Raw genomic sequence first — 18,463 nt, forward strand, 5'->3', positions numbered from 1 at the left:
TACTCATTCTTTGAAATCTCTGCTTGGTTTTCATTTGTTCCAAGAAGTAATCACTCCTCCTACAGACTAAGTTCCTGTCCTCCTTTGTAGTTCCATGACAACCAATATTTATCTCCACCTTAGCCTTAATCCACTAAAGTACAGTTGTTTTACTGTTACCTCCACACCCACCGCCCTCATCACAAACACACACATACACAACTGCGCACTTCCTGAAGGCAGAAGCAGCATCATACTTCTTTAGTATCTTCAGCTACCAGCACAGACCTGAAACACAATCTTTACACAATAAATATGATGAGTGAATGGAACAGTTGCTTAACAAATTAAAGAATGGATGAAGGTAGGTAGTTAGGTACAAGGTTTTGCAGACAGGCCTGGCTGTGTCAATTAAACCTTTCTCCATGGGTCCTCACACTTAGTAAGCTCACTTTTAAAAGGACGATGCTGAAGATGCGAATGTTTACGATGACCACAGCGATGACGTGATCCGAGAGAAAGGCAAGGCGGAAGGGGTAGGGCCGGAAGCAGAAGTGCAGCAGGGAGTTAGCCGCGTCTCAGTTGCCATGGAGACCAGGAGCTCCATAACGCGAGGATCTTTAGCGTCCCGGACCAACGAGTGCCAGGGGACAATGTGGGCGCCAACTTCGCCACCAGCCGGGTCCAGCAGCCCCAGCCAGCCCACCTGGAAGTCCTTGTATTCCTCCTACTCCGAGGGCTTCCACTACAACTTCGCAGCCCGGCCACGTCGCTTCACGCAGCTTGCGCTGGCGGCGCGTCCCGAGCCTCAGCTGCTTCGTCTGCGCCCCTCCTCGCTGCGCACCCAAGATATCTCGCACTTGCTCACCGGTGTCTTCCGCAACTTGTACTCTGCCGAGGTCATCGGCGACGAAGTGAGCGCAAGTTTGATCAAGGCCCGCGGCAGCGAAAATAAACGCCACGAGGAGTTCGTGGACCAGCTGCAGCAGGTAACGCGGCGGTGCCGGGGACTCAGCGCTCGGCACGCCTCAGCGCCGGCCAGGTGCCAGGCGCTATTCCAGGATCTGGGGCTGCAGCTGAGAAACAGCCCATCATGCCGAAGTGTCCGTGGGCCCGACATTCTAGTGGAAGGACGCTCTATCCATACACACACATATGCAAATACCACACATACCACACAACGTGCGGCATATATCTATAGCACCTGTCTGTATTTCTCTAGACACATACGTTATATATTGCGTATATCAGTGAATGACTGTGGCAGACCGCTGAATAGTTGTTCCATGGAAGTGATAAAGCCAAAAGTCACCCGGCTTTGGGGTGCCTTTGTATCACAAATCACAATCTTGACTGGCCATTCATGCGCAGATTTTAGGAAGCGTGTCTAGTCTCTAGAACAGCAACTCTGCTTCCTCGTCTGTGTAAGGAGAAAACCAGCTGACTTGGGGCCTCTGTGCTGAGTCCGCCTCTGCTGGCCACACTACTGAGGACTCCCTTAAACTTGTGGGCACTTCTCCCATACCCGATCCTTTACCCCGGTGTGCCTCCTGCCTCTCAGATCTTCTTCTCCTTTCTGTTCTGTCCTCTACCTGCCCCTTAAGTGACATGCATCCCACGTCCTTAACTTGAGTCATTCCTTCACTTAATACATTTGTTGAATGTCTGCTGTATGTCATACTCTGTTCTAGGCAGTGGGGATTCAGCAGTGAATAAAAACACCAGTGTTCGGGCACACCCACCCTCACACATGCAACCTGTCCTCTGTAGCTTTCAACCTAGCTGAGGCAGATAGACATTAACAAAATGAAGACCCATACAGTATATGAGATACTTATAGGACCAGCCTCGCCTCCTTCATGGATTATAGGCTTCCTCAAGTGCAGCCAGAGCCCCTGGCTGGGACCCTGTACTCTGTGATTCATGGGTCACCACATTCACTCTGCTAAGACTTCAGCCTACCCAGCCAGACCTTGCCCTCGAACTTCGGACTCACATCCCTGTCATTCACATGAGCCAGAATATATGGAGCATTATAAACCTATAAACCCCATGACCAGTCACCCAGTTCATTGGATTCTATCTTCTCAGTATCTGTCCTGTAAGTAGCCACTATACCACCCAGTCTGGAGTGCAGTGGCGCGATCTTGGCTCACTACAACTTCCGTCTCCTGGGTTCAAGCAATTCTCCTGCCTCAGCCTCCCAAGTAGCTGGGATTACAGGCATGCGCCACCATGCCTGGCTAATTTTGTATTTTTAGTAGAGATGGGGTTTCACCATGTTGGCCAGGCTGGTCTCCAACTCCTGATCTCAAGTTATCTGCCCACCTCAGCCTCCCAAAGTGCTAGGATTACAAGCGTGTGTCACCGTGCCTGGCCTGCCATTTATTAATTTAGCAAAAAAGCCATAGAACAATGTTAGGATAATTTCATTTTTTATAATATATATGCATGGGAAAAAAGCTGAAAACTTTTACAACAAAATGTTAACAATACTCTTATGGGACATCTAACTTTTTTTTGCACATTTCTGTATTGTCTGAATTTTGCAATGTACATGAATTAATTTTGTAATTACAAAAAAAGAAACTTTGAAAAGAGCAGGCATCTGTTATTCCACTTCTGTAATGTTGATAGATTTTTTTTTTTTTCTTTTGAGACAGAGTCTCGCACTGTCGCCTGGGCTGGAGTGCAGTGGAGTGATGTCAGCTCACTGCAACCTCCACCTCCTGGGTTCATGTGATTCTCCTGCCTCAGCCTCCCAAGTAGCTGGGATTACAAGCGCACACCACCACACCAGGCTAATTTTTTGTGTTTTTAGTAAAGACAGGGTTTCACTATGTTGGCCAGACTGGTCTTGAACTCCTTACCTCATGATCCACCTGCCTTGGCCTCCCAAAGTGCTGGGATTACAGACGTGAGCCAACATGCCTGGCAATGTTGCTGTTCTTATACCTATGTTCCTCTCCCTCTTTCCTTTTTTGTCATCTGTTGTTCTTTCCTTTTCCTCACTTGTCTCTAGATGTCACTGCCATATGACTGTCTGTACAGGACTCAAATTCGTTCTCCCTGGGAGAAGCAATAATCACTCTTCCGTATGAGTGTCTGCATTGCCTGAGTTTTCCCTCAGATAACCCCCTTGGCAGCTGATCTTCCCCAGGCCCACCTATAGAAATATCGCATGGTCTAATGATTAAGAGCAAATGCTCTGGAACCATACACTCTGGGTTCAAGTCCTGGCTCCTGCACATACCATCTATATGACCTTGGGTGGTATTTACTTCTATATGCCTCAATTTCCTTATCTTTAAAATGCAGATAATAATATTCACCCCATGGGTTGGTTGTTTTGAGGATTAAATAAGTCAATACAGTAAAGCATTTACAATATTGAGTATTTACAACACGGTAAGCCCTCAGTAAGTGATAGTTGGCCTTGTTATTTGGATAAGATGCTAATTCCTACATCCAAAAATTAGGGTCAGAGATTGTCAGCAGACCCAAATAATAAAACACATGACATAGAACATAGTACTTTATATCTGAGGAACTGTCCTAGGCCACTGTCTCCTGAAAGGCGTTTCCTGACCCCAGAAAGATTTAGTTACTTCCTCTTAGCCTTCCTTATATCCTCATTCATATGCTATCATAGCACTTTTAAGAGTTGATTTCACCTATTTGTATCCTTGCCAGGCCCCTCCTGCTAAACTGTAAACTCTTTAAGGGCAGAAACCATATCTGATTCATTTCCCCAAATGTAAATGGTAATTACACAATAAATCTTTTTTTTTAAGATGGAATTTCGCTCCTGTTGCCCAGGCTGGAGTGCAATGGTGCAGTCTCAACTCACTGCAACCTCTGCCTCCTGGGTTCAAGTGATTCTCCTGCCTCAGCCTCCCGAATAGCTGGGATTACAAGTGCCCGCCACCACGCCTGGGTACACAATAAATCTTTATTAAAAGAATGACTAAGTAAACATCTTTGCGACCCCACCAACTTTAAGAATACAATAAGGAACACTGTCTTCCTACATAAACTGTTTTTTTCTTTTTCTTTAAAAGAAATGGGGTTGGCCGAGCATGGTGGCTCATGCCTGTAATCCCAGCACTTTGGGAGGCTGAGATGGGAGGATTACTTGAGTCCAGGAGTTTGAGACCCCATCTCTACAAAAAATTTAAAAATTAGCTGGATATGGTGGTGTATGCCTGTAGTCCCAGCTACTTGGAGGCTGAGGCAGGAGGATCCTTTGACCCCAGGAAGAGCAGGCAGGGGTGAGCTGTGATTGCACTACTGTACTCCAGGCTAAGCCACAAAGCAAGACTCCAGTTCTAAAATATAAATAAATAAGAAAGGAAAATAAGACTGGGCGCAGGGGCTCATGTCTGCAATCCCAGCACTTTGGGAGGCTGAGGTGGGTGGATCACCTGAGGTCAGGAGTTCAAGACCAGCCTGACCAACATGGTGAAACCCCATCTTTACTAAAAAATATACAAAAAATTTGCTGGGCAGCATGGTGGGCGCCTGTAATCCTAGCTGCTTCAGAGGCTGAGGCAGGAGAATCGCCTGAACCTGGGAGGCAGAGGTTTCAGTGAGCCGAGGTCATGCCATTGCACTCCAGCCTGGGCAACAAGAGCAAAACTCTGTCTCAAAAAAAAAAAAAGAAAGGAAAAGAAAGAAACAGGGTTGCACCGTGTTGCCCAGTCTGATCTTGCACTCCTAGGCTCAAGTAATTCTCTTGCCTGCCAAGTAGCTGGGACTACAGGTGCACACCACCATGCCTGGCTAATGCAAACTCTTTCATATTACCCGCACCGATGAGTTCTCTGCTTCTTGCCTCGAGAAGTCTGAACCAGAAAATATGGATCAGAAGTTTGGCTGATTGACTAGTCAATCTGTAATTAGTCTTGAGGAGTATGTTGGGCATCCAAGTGGACTCTCTGGGCACAAGTACTGTGACAGAGTTTGGACTACAGGTGTTTGTTAGCTATCAACACCTGTGAGGGGAAGGGAACGGAAGAAGGAGTGAGCCATGGAAGAAGCTGAACTCTGATGATGCATTTGTCAACAAGCTTTGACAAATGCAGCAGGTTGCCCTGGAGAGAGTATTGCCTGTCAGAGTTTCTCTCTTTGGGTCAAAATGGCCAGGCCTTTATACCCCTGCCTCTCTCAGACACAGGATGTGGGTGCTGCAGAAAAGACATGGTCTCAGGTGACTCCTTTCCAGCAGCTTAGGTGGACTGTGAAGGGGCTGTCTGCTGATGACATTACCTGTAGCTAGGGAACAAGTCCTTCCTTGAATGGGGATCTGGGTGGCACCACAGGAAGTGTGCTAACTTGTATTTGGTATTTCACTGTTTGGATGGCAGCTCTCTTTACTGTGAAGCCAGGAGACAGGTAACCAAGCTCGAGTCTGTTACTGGCCTTACTATGAAACCTTTAAACCTTTCCCCTCTATGGGTCTCAGTTTTCAGATCTAGTAGGTCAGACCAGGTGGTTGCAATAGTTCTCTGACTATTCTGTGCTTCACTGGAAGCCCTGATCCTGGGGTAGGGCTGAGTAAAGCTAAGTAATGGTAAGTAGTCTCACCATATTTCTGTGCATTTGATCATCCCCCTGCCAGATTCGGGAGCTCTATAAGCAGCGGCTGGATGAGTTTGAAATGTTGGAGAGACATATCACTCAGGCCCAAGCACGGGCTATTGCGGAAAACGAGCGGGTCATGAGCCAGGTTGGAGTACAGGACCTTGAGAGCCTTGTCAAGTTGCCTCCAGGTGTGTATAAAGAACTCCCATATGCCCGCCCAATTCCCGGGCTGTTGATATTTTACTGTGTTTGCTCCATCGCCCACTCTCTAGGCTTTTTCTGGGTATTTGAAGAGCAAGTTGCAGACATGATAATATGAATATTACCACAAAAGAATATTTCATTACCACAAAACACTTCAGTATGTGTATCTCCAAAACAGGGACGCTGTCCTACATAACCAGCATGTAATCCCCACAACCTGGAAATCAGTTTCTGTGCAACACTAACCTCTGACCCACAGATGCTTATCAACCTAAATAGCAGAGAGAGACTCTCTAAAAGAAAATGATGGGCACTGCAACGGGAATACACATTGTAAACTGTGTGCATATTCAGGGAGGTAAAGGAAGACAAAGGTTTTTAAAGGAAACGTGAGGAGGATTATACGATGGTTTTGAAGTAATTATCCTTGGCTAAAGAATCATTAACAAGAGTAGTACCAGTCTGAGGTTAAACAGGCAGTTGCCGGGCAGATTTTTGTGTGTGTGTAAGGTTGCAATGACATTTTGTGAAGTTGTGATTTTTGTGGCATGATATGGTTTATCTGCATCCCCACCCAAATCTCACCTTGAATTATAGCTCCCGTAATCCCCACGTGTCATGGGAGGGACCTGGTGGGAGGTACTGAATCAGGGGGCAGGTTTTTCCCTTGCTATTCTCATGATAGTGAATAAGTCTGATGAGATCTGATGGTTTTATAAAGGGCAGTTCCCCTGCACACACTCTCTTGCTTACTGTCATGTAAGACATGCCTTTGCTCCTCCTTCGCCTTCTACCATGATTGTGAGGCCTCCCCAGCCATGGGGAACTGTGAGTCCATTAAACTTCTTTTTCTTTATAAATTACACAGTCTCAGATACTTATTCATAGCAGTATGAAAATGGACTAATACAAGGTGCCTTTTATGGTAATTCTTGTTATCAGGCATTTATGCTTGGCCTTCCCCAGCTCCGTTTGTCAGGGTATTTTTTTTTTTTAACACAAGTGACTCCATTTTGATTTGGACAACTTTTACATCCCATTCAAATTTTACCGACTGTCCCACTGTGGCTTTTTCCCCTCTCAGGCCCAGGATCCTGTCCAGGAAGTCATGTCACATGCAATTGTCATATCTGTTGTTTAGATGCCTTCATTGGGAACAATTCCTTGATCTTTTCTTGTCTTTCATCTTCCTGACAGTTCTTGACCAGACTTATATTCTGTAGGGTGGAGATGGTTCTGTCTGATGCTTCCCCATGACCAGACTTAGGCACACATTCTGGGCAACAACACCACATAAAGTTATTCCTTGTTCATCTCACTGCTGCACACCAGGAGGGTCACGTGGTGTTAACCTCCATCCCCTGAGTGGGTTGGTGTCTGCCAGGATTTTCTGCATTAAATTCTCCAAATCAGATTATAATTGATTAGCATTTTGTAGAGAGGTATTCTCAGATTACACCAATATCTTGTTCCTCATCAAAGCTCCATCGCCAAACCACCAGCATTCACTGAAAACTCTTTTCTTAATGCAGAAGTTTAAAGAGTGATCCTTTAGAAATACAGCTATGCAGAGATAAAGTTGACTTTATGAATTATGGCATATCTACACTATGGAATACTACAAAGTTGTTTAAAAGAATGAATTATACCTGTGTTGTAGATATAGATGGCTGTCTGCTATTTATTAATTTAGCAAAAAAGTCACAGAACAATGGTAGGATAATCCCATTTTTATAGTATCTATGCATGAAAAAAAGCTGAAAACTTGTATCTCAGAATGTTAACAATGCTCTTAGGGGGCAATTAACTACCTATAATCAAAATTGGGTTGTTTTCCCTATAGACTTGCCCGTAGTCTGAATTTTACTGATATCAGCATCATGGTGTCATTTAACCTGTTCTTCCTTGTATTTCCTATAAATCTGTAGTTAGTTCTTGAGACTTTATGAGGCTTAGGTTCAATGCAGACTGGGTGGTGGGGAAAGAGCACTTCATAGGTGATGCTGTGTGTTTCCCTCAGGAGGTACGTGATATGTGGTTGATATCTCTTTTTTCATGATGCTGGCAGCCTTTTTATTTTGTTATTTTATTAGGGGTTACAAATTATAATGAAATGCTAATGGTAATAATAATTCTATCATTCTTTATTTGTCAGCTGAAGTACTTCTATAAAGATAAACTTTTGGGAAACTACTTTGATTACCCCAAAGTATGGGCAGCATTAATTCTTTCCCTTTATTTGCCAGTGTTTAAAATACTGAGTTGGTTCCCCTAACATCTGCCAAAGGTGACTAATGAGGTTTATTTGGTTGTTTTAGTATCATTGTGGACTCTTGGATTTCATGACTGCAAATTATTTATTATCCTTTTGGTGCTCAAATTGTTCCATCTTTGGCAGAGAGCCTTTTCAAGCTGCTGATTCATTTGACAACCAGCTGTCTTTGATAACTTCCTTGCTTTCTGAGCTGGTGAGATGTTCCAGGTTCATCTTGGGTATTTCTGGCCCCAGACCTGGAATCAGCCATTTCTTCAAGAAACCCTGATTCCTTTTATTCCCTCCACCACTCCCCTCAAAGACTTTGACCTATTCTCCTGAATTCTTGAAAATTATCATTTTTCAGTGCAGTAGACAGAAAAGACAGTATATTTAGAAGACCTGTTATATCTGTGGCCGAGAGGGAAAGATCTAGAGGGAGGAAGAAGTGGAAAATACAGTGCCTTAGAAGGGCATTTAAACTTATGAGGACCTACTAGGGACCAGATGCTAATATGCTTTGCACAGGTTATCCCACTAAATCCTCCCGACAACCCTGTAAGGTAGGTTTTCTTTCTATCTTACAGGTGTAGGAACTAAACTTAGATGATCAAACGACTTCCCTGAAGCCCCACAACTTGGAAGGGGTGGGACTTAGATTTGAACCTGGGTGTGTCTGCTGTCAAAACCCATGGCTTTCTTCTGTCTGGAGGAGGAAGGATTGTTGATCAGCCACAGTGTCTCAGGAGTGTTGATGACTTCTCTTAGAGTGTAGCTCTGAGCAGCAGAAGCCCTATCCTTCGTTAGGCCTGCCAGACCTCTGAGACTCAAGTCCCATTAAACAGTAACACTCTGGCACAGGATTTGTATCTCTTCCTGTTTCCTCCTCCACCACAGCAGAGTGTAGCTGCAAGGACCCCTCCCTCAATGGTGGCCCAGATAATGTGGATTTTGGCAGAGATTATTGGTAGCAAATTTCCAGAGTCTTTACTGGTTGCCTGATGTTCCTTGAGTTCTGGGAGTCAGCTACTATCCCTTTTGTGTTGTTGTTGGCTAGAGATTAAATAATTAACTACTTTGATTTTGTTTGTTTGTTTGTTTGTTTGTTTAATTAAAGTGAAATAAAACATTGAGAACCAGGAGACGAATGTCAGTTTGGAGAATTTTTCAATGACTTTCATTTTATTTTTACCCAAGAACGATATTAAGTTCTAATCAGATATTATCTGCCCTGGTTTCTCAGGTCTCTGCTGGTAATGTGTCTTTCTTTTATTTAAGAAGTGAAGAAGTAGACACCCTAATCCAGTTCCATGGGTACCCCTCTGGTGTCTGCTTCTCAGAGAAGGGCAAGGTAACTTATTTTTATTACTTAGATAACTGGCAATGAGGAAATTCCCCTAAAAGTTTCTTATTTGAGGCACAGAGGCAACCTTTCTCTGTTTGCTGATACAAATGTGACAAAGTGGCAAGCATATGTAAATTCTCAAAAGTGAGGGAGAAAGATCAGAATGCTGTAGAACATCTTGTGCTTTCATTCTTTCTTGTCCCTTGCTGGAAACTTGTCCACATTATCCAAGACCTCGCAGAGCCATGCCTAGGAGCCACAGTGTTAGCATAGGAAGCCCACCCTTCCCAGAGGAGAAAAGTTGGTCACAAGGCCAGAACAGGCTTTTCCAAGGCTCACAGGCCTGACAGCTCCTGCAGACACAGCACATAGCCACCCATACCCTGGGGCAGGACTGTGGAAAGAATTGTATCAGAAGAGAGAGGATACATCTTCTTGTCACATGGCCTTTATCCTTTGTATAGAAGTCTTATCTTTTGATATTTTAAATAGGCCATCACCAAAGTCCTTGGGAACTGGGCTAGCTTGTGTCAACTTGGTATTGCTGTTACTCCCTGCTAAAGTCTCTGTTGCCAAGGAGAGATCAGGGAGTACATTTCCCAGAAGGCACCTCCCCTTGTGCTTCCAGGGTAGGTCAACTGATGAGAGGCCCTTGGTGAGTTTTGGAAAGGAAGGCCATTTATTTCAAAAAGCAGTAGTAGGCACATGATTGAGTGGCTGTGAGTTTCAAAACAGCTTCCAGATAACTTTTTTTTTTTTTGGAGACAGGGTCTCACTTCGTCACCCAGGCTGGAGTGCAGCGGTGCAACTCTTAGCTCACTGCAACCCCTGACTCCTGGGCTCAAGTGATCTTCCCACCTCAGCCTCCCTAGTAGCTGGGACCACAGGCACATAGCACCACACCCGGCTAGTTTTTTGTATTTTTAGTAGAGACAGGGTCTTGCCATGTTGCGCAGGCTGAGTTTCCAGATAACGTCTTACAAAAGCCCTGCTTCAGTGCTGCTGGCTGAAGTTGTTAATGATGATGTCTTAGTCCATTTGTGTTGTTGTAAAGGAATACCTGAGACTGGGTAATTTATAAAGAAAAGAGGTTGATTTGGCTCATCATTCTGCAGGCTGGAATACTGGGCATCTGGTGAAAGCCTCAGTCTGCTTCCACTCATGGGGGAAGGCAAAGGGGAGCCATGCAGGCATCACATGGCGAGAAGACAAGTGTGAGTGGGAGGCCCGGGGGGTCCAGGTGAGCTAATATAGTGAGGACTCACTCCCTGCCTGCCCGCACCCAGGGCATTCATCTACGCATGAGGGGTCCACTCCCATGACCCAACACTTCCCATTGGGCCCCACCTCCAACCTTAGGAACAAATTTCAATATAAGATTTGAGGGAACAAACTCCTAAACTATAGCAGATGGCTTCCCTGACATTATTTCCCTCAGTCTGCAATCCTCTGTATTAAAACCTTTAATATTTGATATACATAGATTGGTTTCTGTTTTCCTGATGGAACTCTCAATGAACATATGTGATGGGGGAGGGTGTGTCTTCACTGATAGGTTGGTTATAGGAGATCTCCAAAAGGAAAGACCATTCAAAGGCACCATGTCTCTCTCTCTCTCTCTCTTTTTTTTTTTTTTTTTTTTTTTACTGGAGGGCATTGGCTCCATCCTGGCTCACTGCAACCTCTACCTCCCAAGGGATCCTCCCACCTCAGCCTCCGGAGTAGCTGGGCACCACCACCTCCACTAATTTTTGTATTTTTTGTAGAGATGAGGTTTCACTGTGTTGCCCAGGCTTGTCTTGAACGCCAGAGCTCAAGCAATCTGCCCACCTTGGCCTCCCACAGTGCTAGGATTATAGGTGTGAGCTACCGCACCTGGCTGGCACCATGTCTTATGACATGGAGCAATCTTGGCTAATGGGGCAAACAACAAAGTTTGAAAACTTCCAACAAGTCTTCTGTTTGGGCGGTGGTGACAGCCAGGACTGTTCGCTCAGCGGCAGTGGCACAGAAGCCTCCTCCCTAGTCCACCATTGTCCCCGCCCAACCCCACCTGTCCCCGCTGCCTGCTGCCATAACAGGAGCTGGAGGTGGCTGCTGCTGGTGGGCAATGAGTTCCAGTGGTGCTTCTCACAAGTCGATGGGGCCATCGAGGAGGACATGACTGAAGATCCGCCGCAGGGGAGAGGCCAGAAGAGGCTTTGATGACCAGCAGTGAGTGACCAGGGGGCTACATAGCCTCACTCTGCAGCAGATATCATTTCCACCGTTGAGTTTAATTACTCTGGAGCTCCTGTGGCAGGAGACAAGGATGGCAGAGTTATTTTTCAGCAGGAAGGGGAGAATAAAAGCCGCCCTCATTCTAGGGGAGAATATAATGTTTACAGTACCTTTAAAGGTCATGAACCAGGGTTTGGCTATTAGGAAAGTCTAGAAATTGAGGAAAAAATAAAATTAGATGGTTACAAGAGAATACTGCTCATTTTCTACTCTCTACAAATGATAAAACTATAAAATTATGGAAAAGAAGTGGATGAGATAAAAGAGCAGAAAGTTATAACTTGAATGATGAAGATGGACGACTTCAAGATCCACTTAGAATTATGCACTATCAATGACCTGAGAATTAATTTATGACACTTAGAAATCACAGATAGACGTTTTGACGTGGTAGACATCAAACCTGCTAACATAGAGGAGCTGACGGAAGTCTTTGTGGCAGCCAAGTTCCACTCACACCAGTGCAACGTGCTTGTCTACAGTAGCAGCAAAGGGACCATCGACCGAGCAGCATGGCTCCTTGGCCCTGTGCAACAGGCACTCCCAAGTTTTTTGAAGAGCCTCAAGATCCCAGCAATAGGTCCTTCTTCTCACAAATAATTTCATCCATACTCAATGTAAGATTTAGCCATAGTGGGCAGTACCTGATGACCAGAGACTACCTGTTGGTGAAGGTGTGGGACCTCAACATAGACAGCAGGTTGGTGGAGACCCACCAGGACCACGAGTACCTGCACAGCAAGCTCTGCTCTCTCTATGAGAAATGCAGAATCTTTGATAGCTTTGAATGTTGCTGGAACGGTTCAGATAGGTGCATCGTTGAACTCACAAATAAGCAAGGGAAATCTCCCAACGGCCAGAAACGAAGAGGGAGCTGAAACCAGAACCATAGCCTCTAAAGGCGTTTATTCCGAGGAAAACCCCACACCCCTGGCTGGCCTTGGGTACATCAGCCAAAAGCAGGAACCACTGCTTCCTATGACCAGCAACTTGTGGCACAGAGCTGAAGCCTTGAACCACATGAGGTGTGGAGTTGGAACGGCGCCCTCAAAGACGATGAGGCCTCTGTCCACTGGAGTCCGGAGGGAAGTTTTTCTGAGATCTTGCATTGGGGTGGCCAAAGCTCCCCTTGAGATGTGTAAGCATAGCTTCCCATTACAAAGGTTTGAAATTTGTGTTGGTGCATGATCTGGAAAACTCACATTGAGGAGCTCTCCTGCCTCCATGAGGGCAGCGTGCAGGCACCTGGAGAGACTGACGTTTTTCTGGGTCTGGCTTCTACTCTGTTTACAGACTAACCTGCCAGCCTAGTGTTTCACAGATGTTGACTGAAGATATGAGATTCCTGGGTCCTTGGAGCACAGCAAGCAGCATGAGCCTCTTGCTGGCACAGGTTTCCCACGGGGTGATACAAGGGACCCAGGCAGATGCTGTGCAAGCAGTGGGGCTGGTGTCATGGCCGATGCATGCTGAGTTGGAGAATTCACTGCTTTTTCGGTGGACAATCAACAAACCTACACTTTGACCAGAATAAACATGAGCTCATTCCTCTAGGCCACTTGCTATGAGCACAGCCCTGAGAAGTGGCCCAGGTTAAAAGAATGGTGTTCTTTGCAAACTTAGTGACAACATGCATGGTGGGTGGCTGCTCCCAGCACACCCAGGTCTCTCTGGATTTTCCCAGGTTAAAACCAGCTAAACATGAGCTCACAGGTAAAATTACCAAGCACATACAGAAAAAGCCACCATGAGTAAGTCAGCAGAACCACAGCAGAACTGAACCTCTGAGAACCCAGCCTTTGACATCCTAAATTAAACTAAGAATGCTTGAGATATTTGTAGACTAAAGGAAGGAAACAGCCTGAACCAGGAGGCACAAGACCACTAAAAATGACCTAGCAGACTGGGGAGGAATCAAAGAGAACATCTGGAAATGACAAGTACAATAGATGAAACTGTGGGTTTAACAACAGGTCTATTTTGGCTACAGAGATTTTGAATTAGTAGATGGAAAAGAAAATCAGAAGAAATGCAGACTAGAGAGCCAAAGAGATAGAAAACATGAAACATAAGAAGTGTGGAGATCAGGAAGAGTCATTGCACACATTTAAACAGCGAAGTGTGGGGACGTGAGGCTTGAAGTGACAATGGCCAGGAATTTTCTGTAACTTATGAAAGCCTGAACACAGAGAATCAGGAAGCACAGAAATCCACATCCATATCATAATGAAACTGCAGGACACTAAGCGCAAAGAGAAGATCTTAAATGCAGCCAAGGAAAAAACACAAATTACAGAGAGCAGATGCTGAGACTGAGAGTAGACTTTGTAGTGGCCACAGTAGGAGCTGGAAGCCATGTGATACAGTGAGTGTGACTTGGAACTCTTCACCGTCAGCTTAGAATCAGGCATTGAAATAGATGGTTGTTCAAGAATCTGCTCATGGTAAAGGCATTTCCAGATGGGAAACAGAATTTATCACAACAAGAAACTCAGGAGAGTGAGACTCAAGGAACACACTAAAGAACATACTTCCAGCAGAAGGAGAGTGGTCCTGGAGAAAGGGTGTGAGTCTGAGATAGGCAGATGAACAGAGCAGTCAGTGAAGGTGTGAGCAACGGAAAGCAATATGGACTCTAAAGCTCTGTTAACTGGGTGACCCTGGTTATCTGGGTTGCGGGGAGAAAAATTAGAGCCCTCGCCAACACCACACAGCAAATAAGCTCTGAATGTTTTAAAGCCTAGAAGATGCTATGAGAAAGCATCTTCATGAGCTCTGGAGACAAAAGGACTTCTTGAACAAGGTCCTAAAAGCCCAAATAGTGAAGAAAACATTAAGAAATTCAGGCTGATCGTGCTGGCTCACGCCTGTAATTCCAGCACTTTGGGAGACCGAGTTGGGTGGATCACTTGAGCCCAGGAGTTTGAGACCAGCCTGGGCAAAATGGTGACACCTCATCTCTATACAAAAAAAAAAAAAAAAAAAAAATACACACATACACACACACACAAATAGCTGAGTGTGGTGTCATGCGCCTCCCAGCTACTTGGCAGGCTGAGATGGGAGGATCACCTGAGCTAGGGAGGTGGAGGTTGTAATAAGCTGAGATCGTGCCACCACACTCCAGCCTGGGCAACACAGCGAGACCCTGTCTCAAAAAAAAAAAAAAAAATTAATGTAGTTAAATTTAGTGGTTTTTGGTTTTTGTTTTTTGAGACAGGGTCTCACTCTGTTACCCAGGCTGGAGTGCAGTGGCTCAGTCTCGGCCCACTGCAACCTCTCTCTCCCGGGTTCAAGTGATTCTCCTGCCTCAGCCTCCTGAGTAACTGGGATTACAGGCATGCACCACCACGCCTGGCTAGTTTTTATATTTTTAATAGAGATGTGGTTTTACCATGTTGGCCAGGCTGATCTCGAACTCTTGACCTCAAGTGATCTGCCCTCCTCAGCCTCCCAAAGTGCTGAGATTACAGATGTGAGCCACCATGCCCGGCCAACTGCATTAAATTTTAAACTTCTTTATTTTGAAATAAAAAATAAAAGCAGGCTGCTCTGCCTATAGAGTAGCCATTCTTTTATTCCTTTACTTTCTTAATAAACTTGCTTTCACCTTAAAAAAAAAAAAAAGTGAAAACAAAATCCACAAAAGCAAATATAGCGAACAGATTCAGTATCCAGAATACATAAAGAATTAGGAGTCAATAAGAAAGTGGCAAACAGCTCACTTAGGAAAGAGCAAAAACCATGAATGGGAATTTGCAGAAATGGAAAAATAAATAAAAATGCTCATTCTTACTGATCAGCAAATTACAGCCAGAGGGATGTCCTTTCACACAGAATGATGATGATGATGTCAGGGAAAGGGGTGAAGGTCAGTGGGCGAGACCACTGCCTTTTGTGGGCCTCCTTGGTGACAGCAAGTCCAGTAGGGAGCTTCTTGTATGTACAGACAAGAAAATGTATTCAGAAGCTTGAAACAGCAAACACCTGGAGACAGCTCAGGGGTGCATCACTAGAGGAATGGACAGGTAGGTTATTGTCTATCGTATACTAAAAAGCGGTAAGAATCGATTATTAGAACTACATGGATCACATAGGTGTGATGACGTATGACATGTTATATTTAAGACATGCGGAAGTTTTGTTTTTTGTTTTTTGTTTTTTTAGAGACGGGGTTTCACCATGTTGGCCAGGTGAAGTTTTGTTTTTAAGAATCTGTGACTTCAAAATATGGTGGGGGTTAACTATCTTAGCAATGACTTATGGGTACATGGATATTCACTGTATTATTCTTTATTCCTCTTGATGTATCTGAAATATTGTGAAGTATACTTAAATTATACATCCCTAAGAATATCTAAAAGCTCTCCTGGTAATATTTGCTTACTCCATTCACTCTTACAAACACTCCCATATCTTCTTTTTTGGAAACATCTGTTGAGGGATGGGATGAAGGGGAATGAGATTTTTCAGTGCTGTCTCTGCCCAGTCCTGATCCCCTGTGTGACACCACTTTCTGGTGCTCTAGGTTGCCCCGCAAAACTGGTCATAGCCGCTTGCTCTTGAGCGTGGCTGCACTGTCCCCTACCTGAGGCCAGGACCGATGCGGGCGGCTAGGCGGCTCTCTTGTTTGCAGTGTGGAAATGCCCACTCCCAGGTTGGCATTGCCTATCAAGAATTGATAAGTGATAATAAAACTGTATAAAAGCTAAAAAAGTCTTATATTCTTCCTATTTTTTCTTTAATTTTTATCAAAGTAATAAATATATATGGTTTTTAAAATCAAACAGTTTAGAAGAACTTCTAATGAAGAATAAAAAGCCTCCACCTGTACATTATAAATTTGCACAAATGCATGGAATGTACACCACCAAGAGTGACCTGTAATATAAACAAGGACTTCGGGTGATAGTAACGTGTCCATGTAGGTTCTTCAGGAGTAACAAATGTATCACTCTGGTGGGGGATGTTGATAGTGGGGAACCTTGTGCATGCAGGAGGTATATGGGGAATCTTTGCACCTTCCTCTCAATTTTGCTGCAAACCTATAACTAGTCTAAAAAATAAAGTCTACTTTTAAAAAAGCCTTTTCCACCTCACCTCTCCAACCTCAGTCCACTTGCCAAAGGTAGCCATTGCTAGTTTTAATTCTTTGGAATACTTATAAATAATGTTATTTATATGTTATAAAAATAACGTGTTTGCTACTGTTTCTGGGCTCATCACCCATAGACGTTAATTATCACCTTCCCTCTCTTGAGATTTTCTCTCTCCTGTGTCTGCGGGTCAGTGGGGAATTGGCCGAGCTGGCTGGGCTTGGCTGGCTGGACTGGCTCTAAGCTGTGGGTCCAGCTAGGCGTGTCTCCTTGTGTAGGTCAGGCTCAGGTCTGCTCTGGATTCCCTCTGGCGTCTAAGATGAAGAGACAGGGAAGCTCTTGTCATAATGATGGCAAAGCCACAAGAGGGAAGGCTCAGCTGCACAAGTGCATTTCAAGCCTTTGCCAACAACTCATTGGCCAAAGCACATCACATGGCCAGTCGGGGTGAAGAAGTGCACTATCTCTAGTAGCAGGCACTGCAGAGTCACACAGTCAAGGGCCTGGATACAGACAGGAATGAAGAATTGGGACCATTTATTCAATCTACCATATTTCTCATAATTCTATTTTCTTGTAGACTTCTCTGCAACAGTATTTTAGCTCAGATAATACAACACAGCTTTGCCCAATGGCTGGCCTCTTGTAAGTGGCTGATAGATACTTGATTAGCTTCTTAAATCTCAACATTCCCACAGGGTTCTGAGAAGGAATTTTGTTAGATAGTTTAGATTTGGAGGATGAAGACAGTTTGGGTGTGGGTTCTTCAAGGTCAGTCTGTCTGGAAACACCTTGTTCTCCCCTTCCCTTCTATGAAGTGAAGAGTGTCTTCAGATGGTGTATAGACAGCGAGTTGCTACGGAAACATCGTTTGATCTCCCCAGAAGATTACTACACTGATACAGTGCCGTTTCACTCTGCACCTAAAGGTAATGCTTCTGTGCTCTCAGCACCTCTGATATCATTCGGGGGAAGTTCTGCAGTAGCAGGGCCACACTGGCCACCTCTGCTGCCATTTCCTTGCTCAGAGGTTTTTTCCTCCTTTTCTTTAATTTCGATGGTGACTGTTGGGAAAGTCAAATCTGAGCATCTGAGCATGCCAGTTTCTCGCTAGTGCTCCCCAGCCTGTATGACTGAAGCCCAGTCTTCTCCATGTGGACTATGATGCCCACATCTGCTGCCCAACACCAAGAGTTATGTAAGTGTTTGGAGTTGTAGTTGAAAAACCAAGAGAAGGAAAAACTGAAGACATAGATAAGCAAGGGAGCATGTTCCTGATGATTTGGAACATGGACCTATGGGTTTTCCCATGCATGAAGAGTGCAGCTTCTCATCCTCTCAGAATATAGGGAAGGCTAGGTAGAGAGGCAGAGAGGGTATGCACGTGTATGTGACATTGGGCCAGTTACCTGTGATATGGGAGGCAAGATATTCTGAGAATGAGTGGGGTGGGAGGCTGTGATGTGGGCTTAAGCAGGGAGTTAGACTTTTGGAAGAGTCCCCACGTGGATAGGGAGAAGTCCCTATGTGGATTCTGTGGACAGATATCAGGATTGCCTAGCATGCTGGGCTCAGAAGACAAGCTCTCCCACAACTCCGGTTGAGGGACTGTTTGATTTTCTGGGGCTGAGAAGGTGTTTGGGGTGGGAGGCTTGGGATCTAGAAAATTGAGGGTGCTCCTGGGGAGAGTTCCACTGATGGTCTGAGCTGCGTAGGGAAGTA

General features: G+C 44.9%; 1 protein-coding gene across 3 annotated transcripts in view; it reads left to right on the forward strand.

Annotated features, from left to right (window-relative positions):
- The first annotated feature begins 371 nt into the window (after window positions 1-371).
- Window positions 372-18,463, forward strand: part of DLEC1 (DLEC1 cilia and flagella associated protein) — a 67,739-nt gene continuing 49,647 nt past the window's right edge. The window contains exons 1-3 of one of the 3 annotated variants that reach the window (XM_017847410.1): window positions 372-968; window positions 5,600-5,750; window positions 17,560-17,670. In XM_017847410.1, the coding sequence (XP_017702899.1) occupies window positions 567-968; window positions 5,600-5,750; window positions 17,560-17,670 (664 nt within the window). In that variant the 5' untranslated portion in view covers window positions 372-566. The remainder of the gene's footprint in view (window positions 969-5,599; window positions 5,751-17,559; window positions 17,671-18,463) is intronic. The other 2 variants (XM_017847409.1, XM_017847408.1) reach the window with 2 other exon arrangements.

Source organism: Rhinopithecus bieti, unplaced genomic scaffold, assembly GCF_001698545.2.
Source record: "Rhinopithecus bieti isolate Rb0 unplaced genomic scaffold, ASM169854v2 scaffold_30015, whole genome shotgun sequence".
In the NCBI taxonomy this organism is placed as follows: Eukaryota; Metazoa; Chordata; class Mammalia; order Primates; family Cercopithecidae; genus Rhinopithecus; species Rhinopithecus bieti.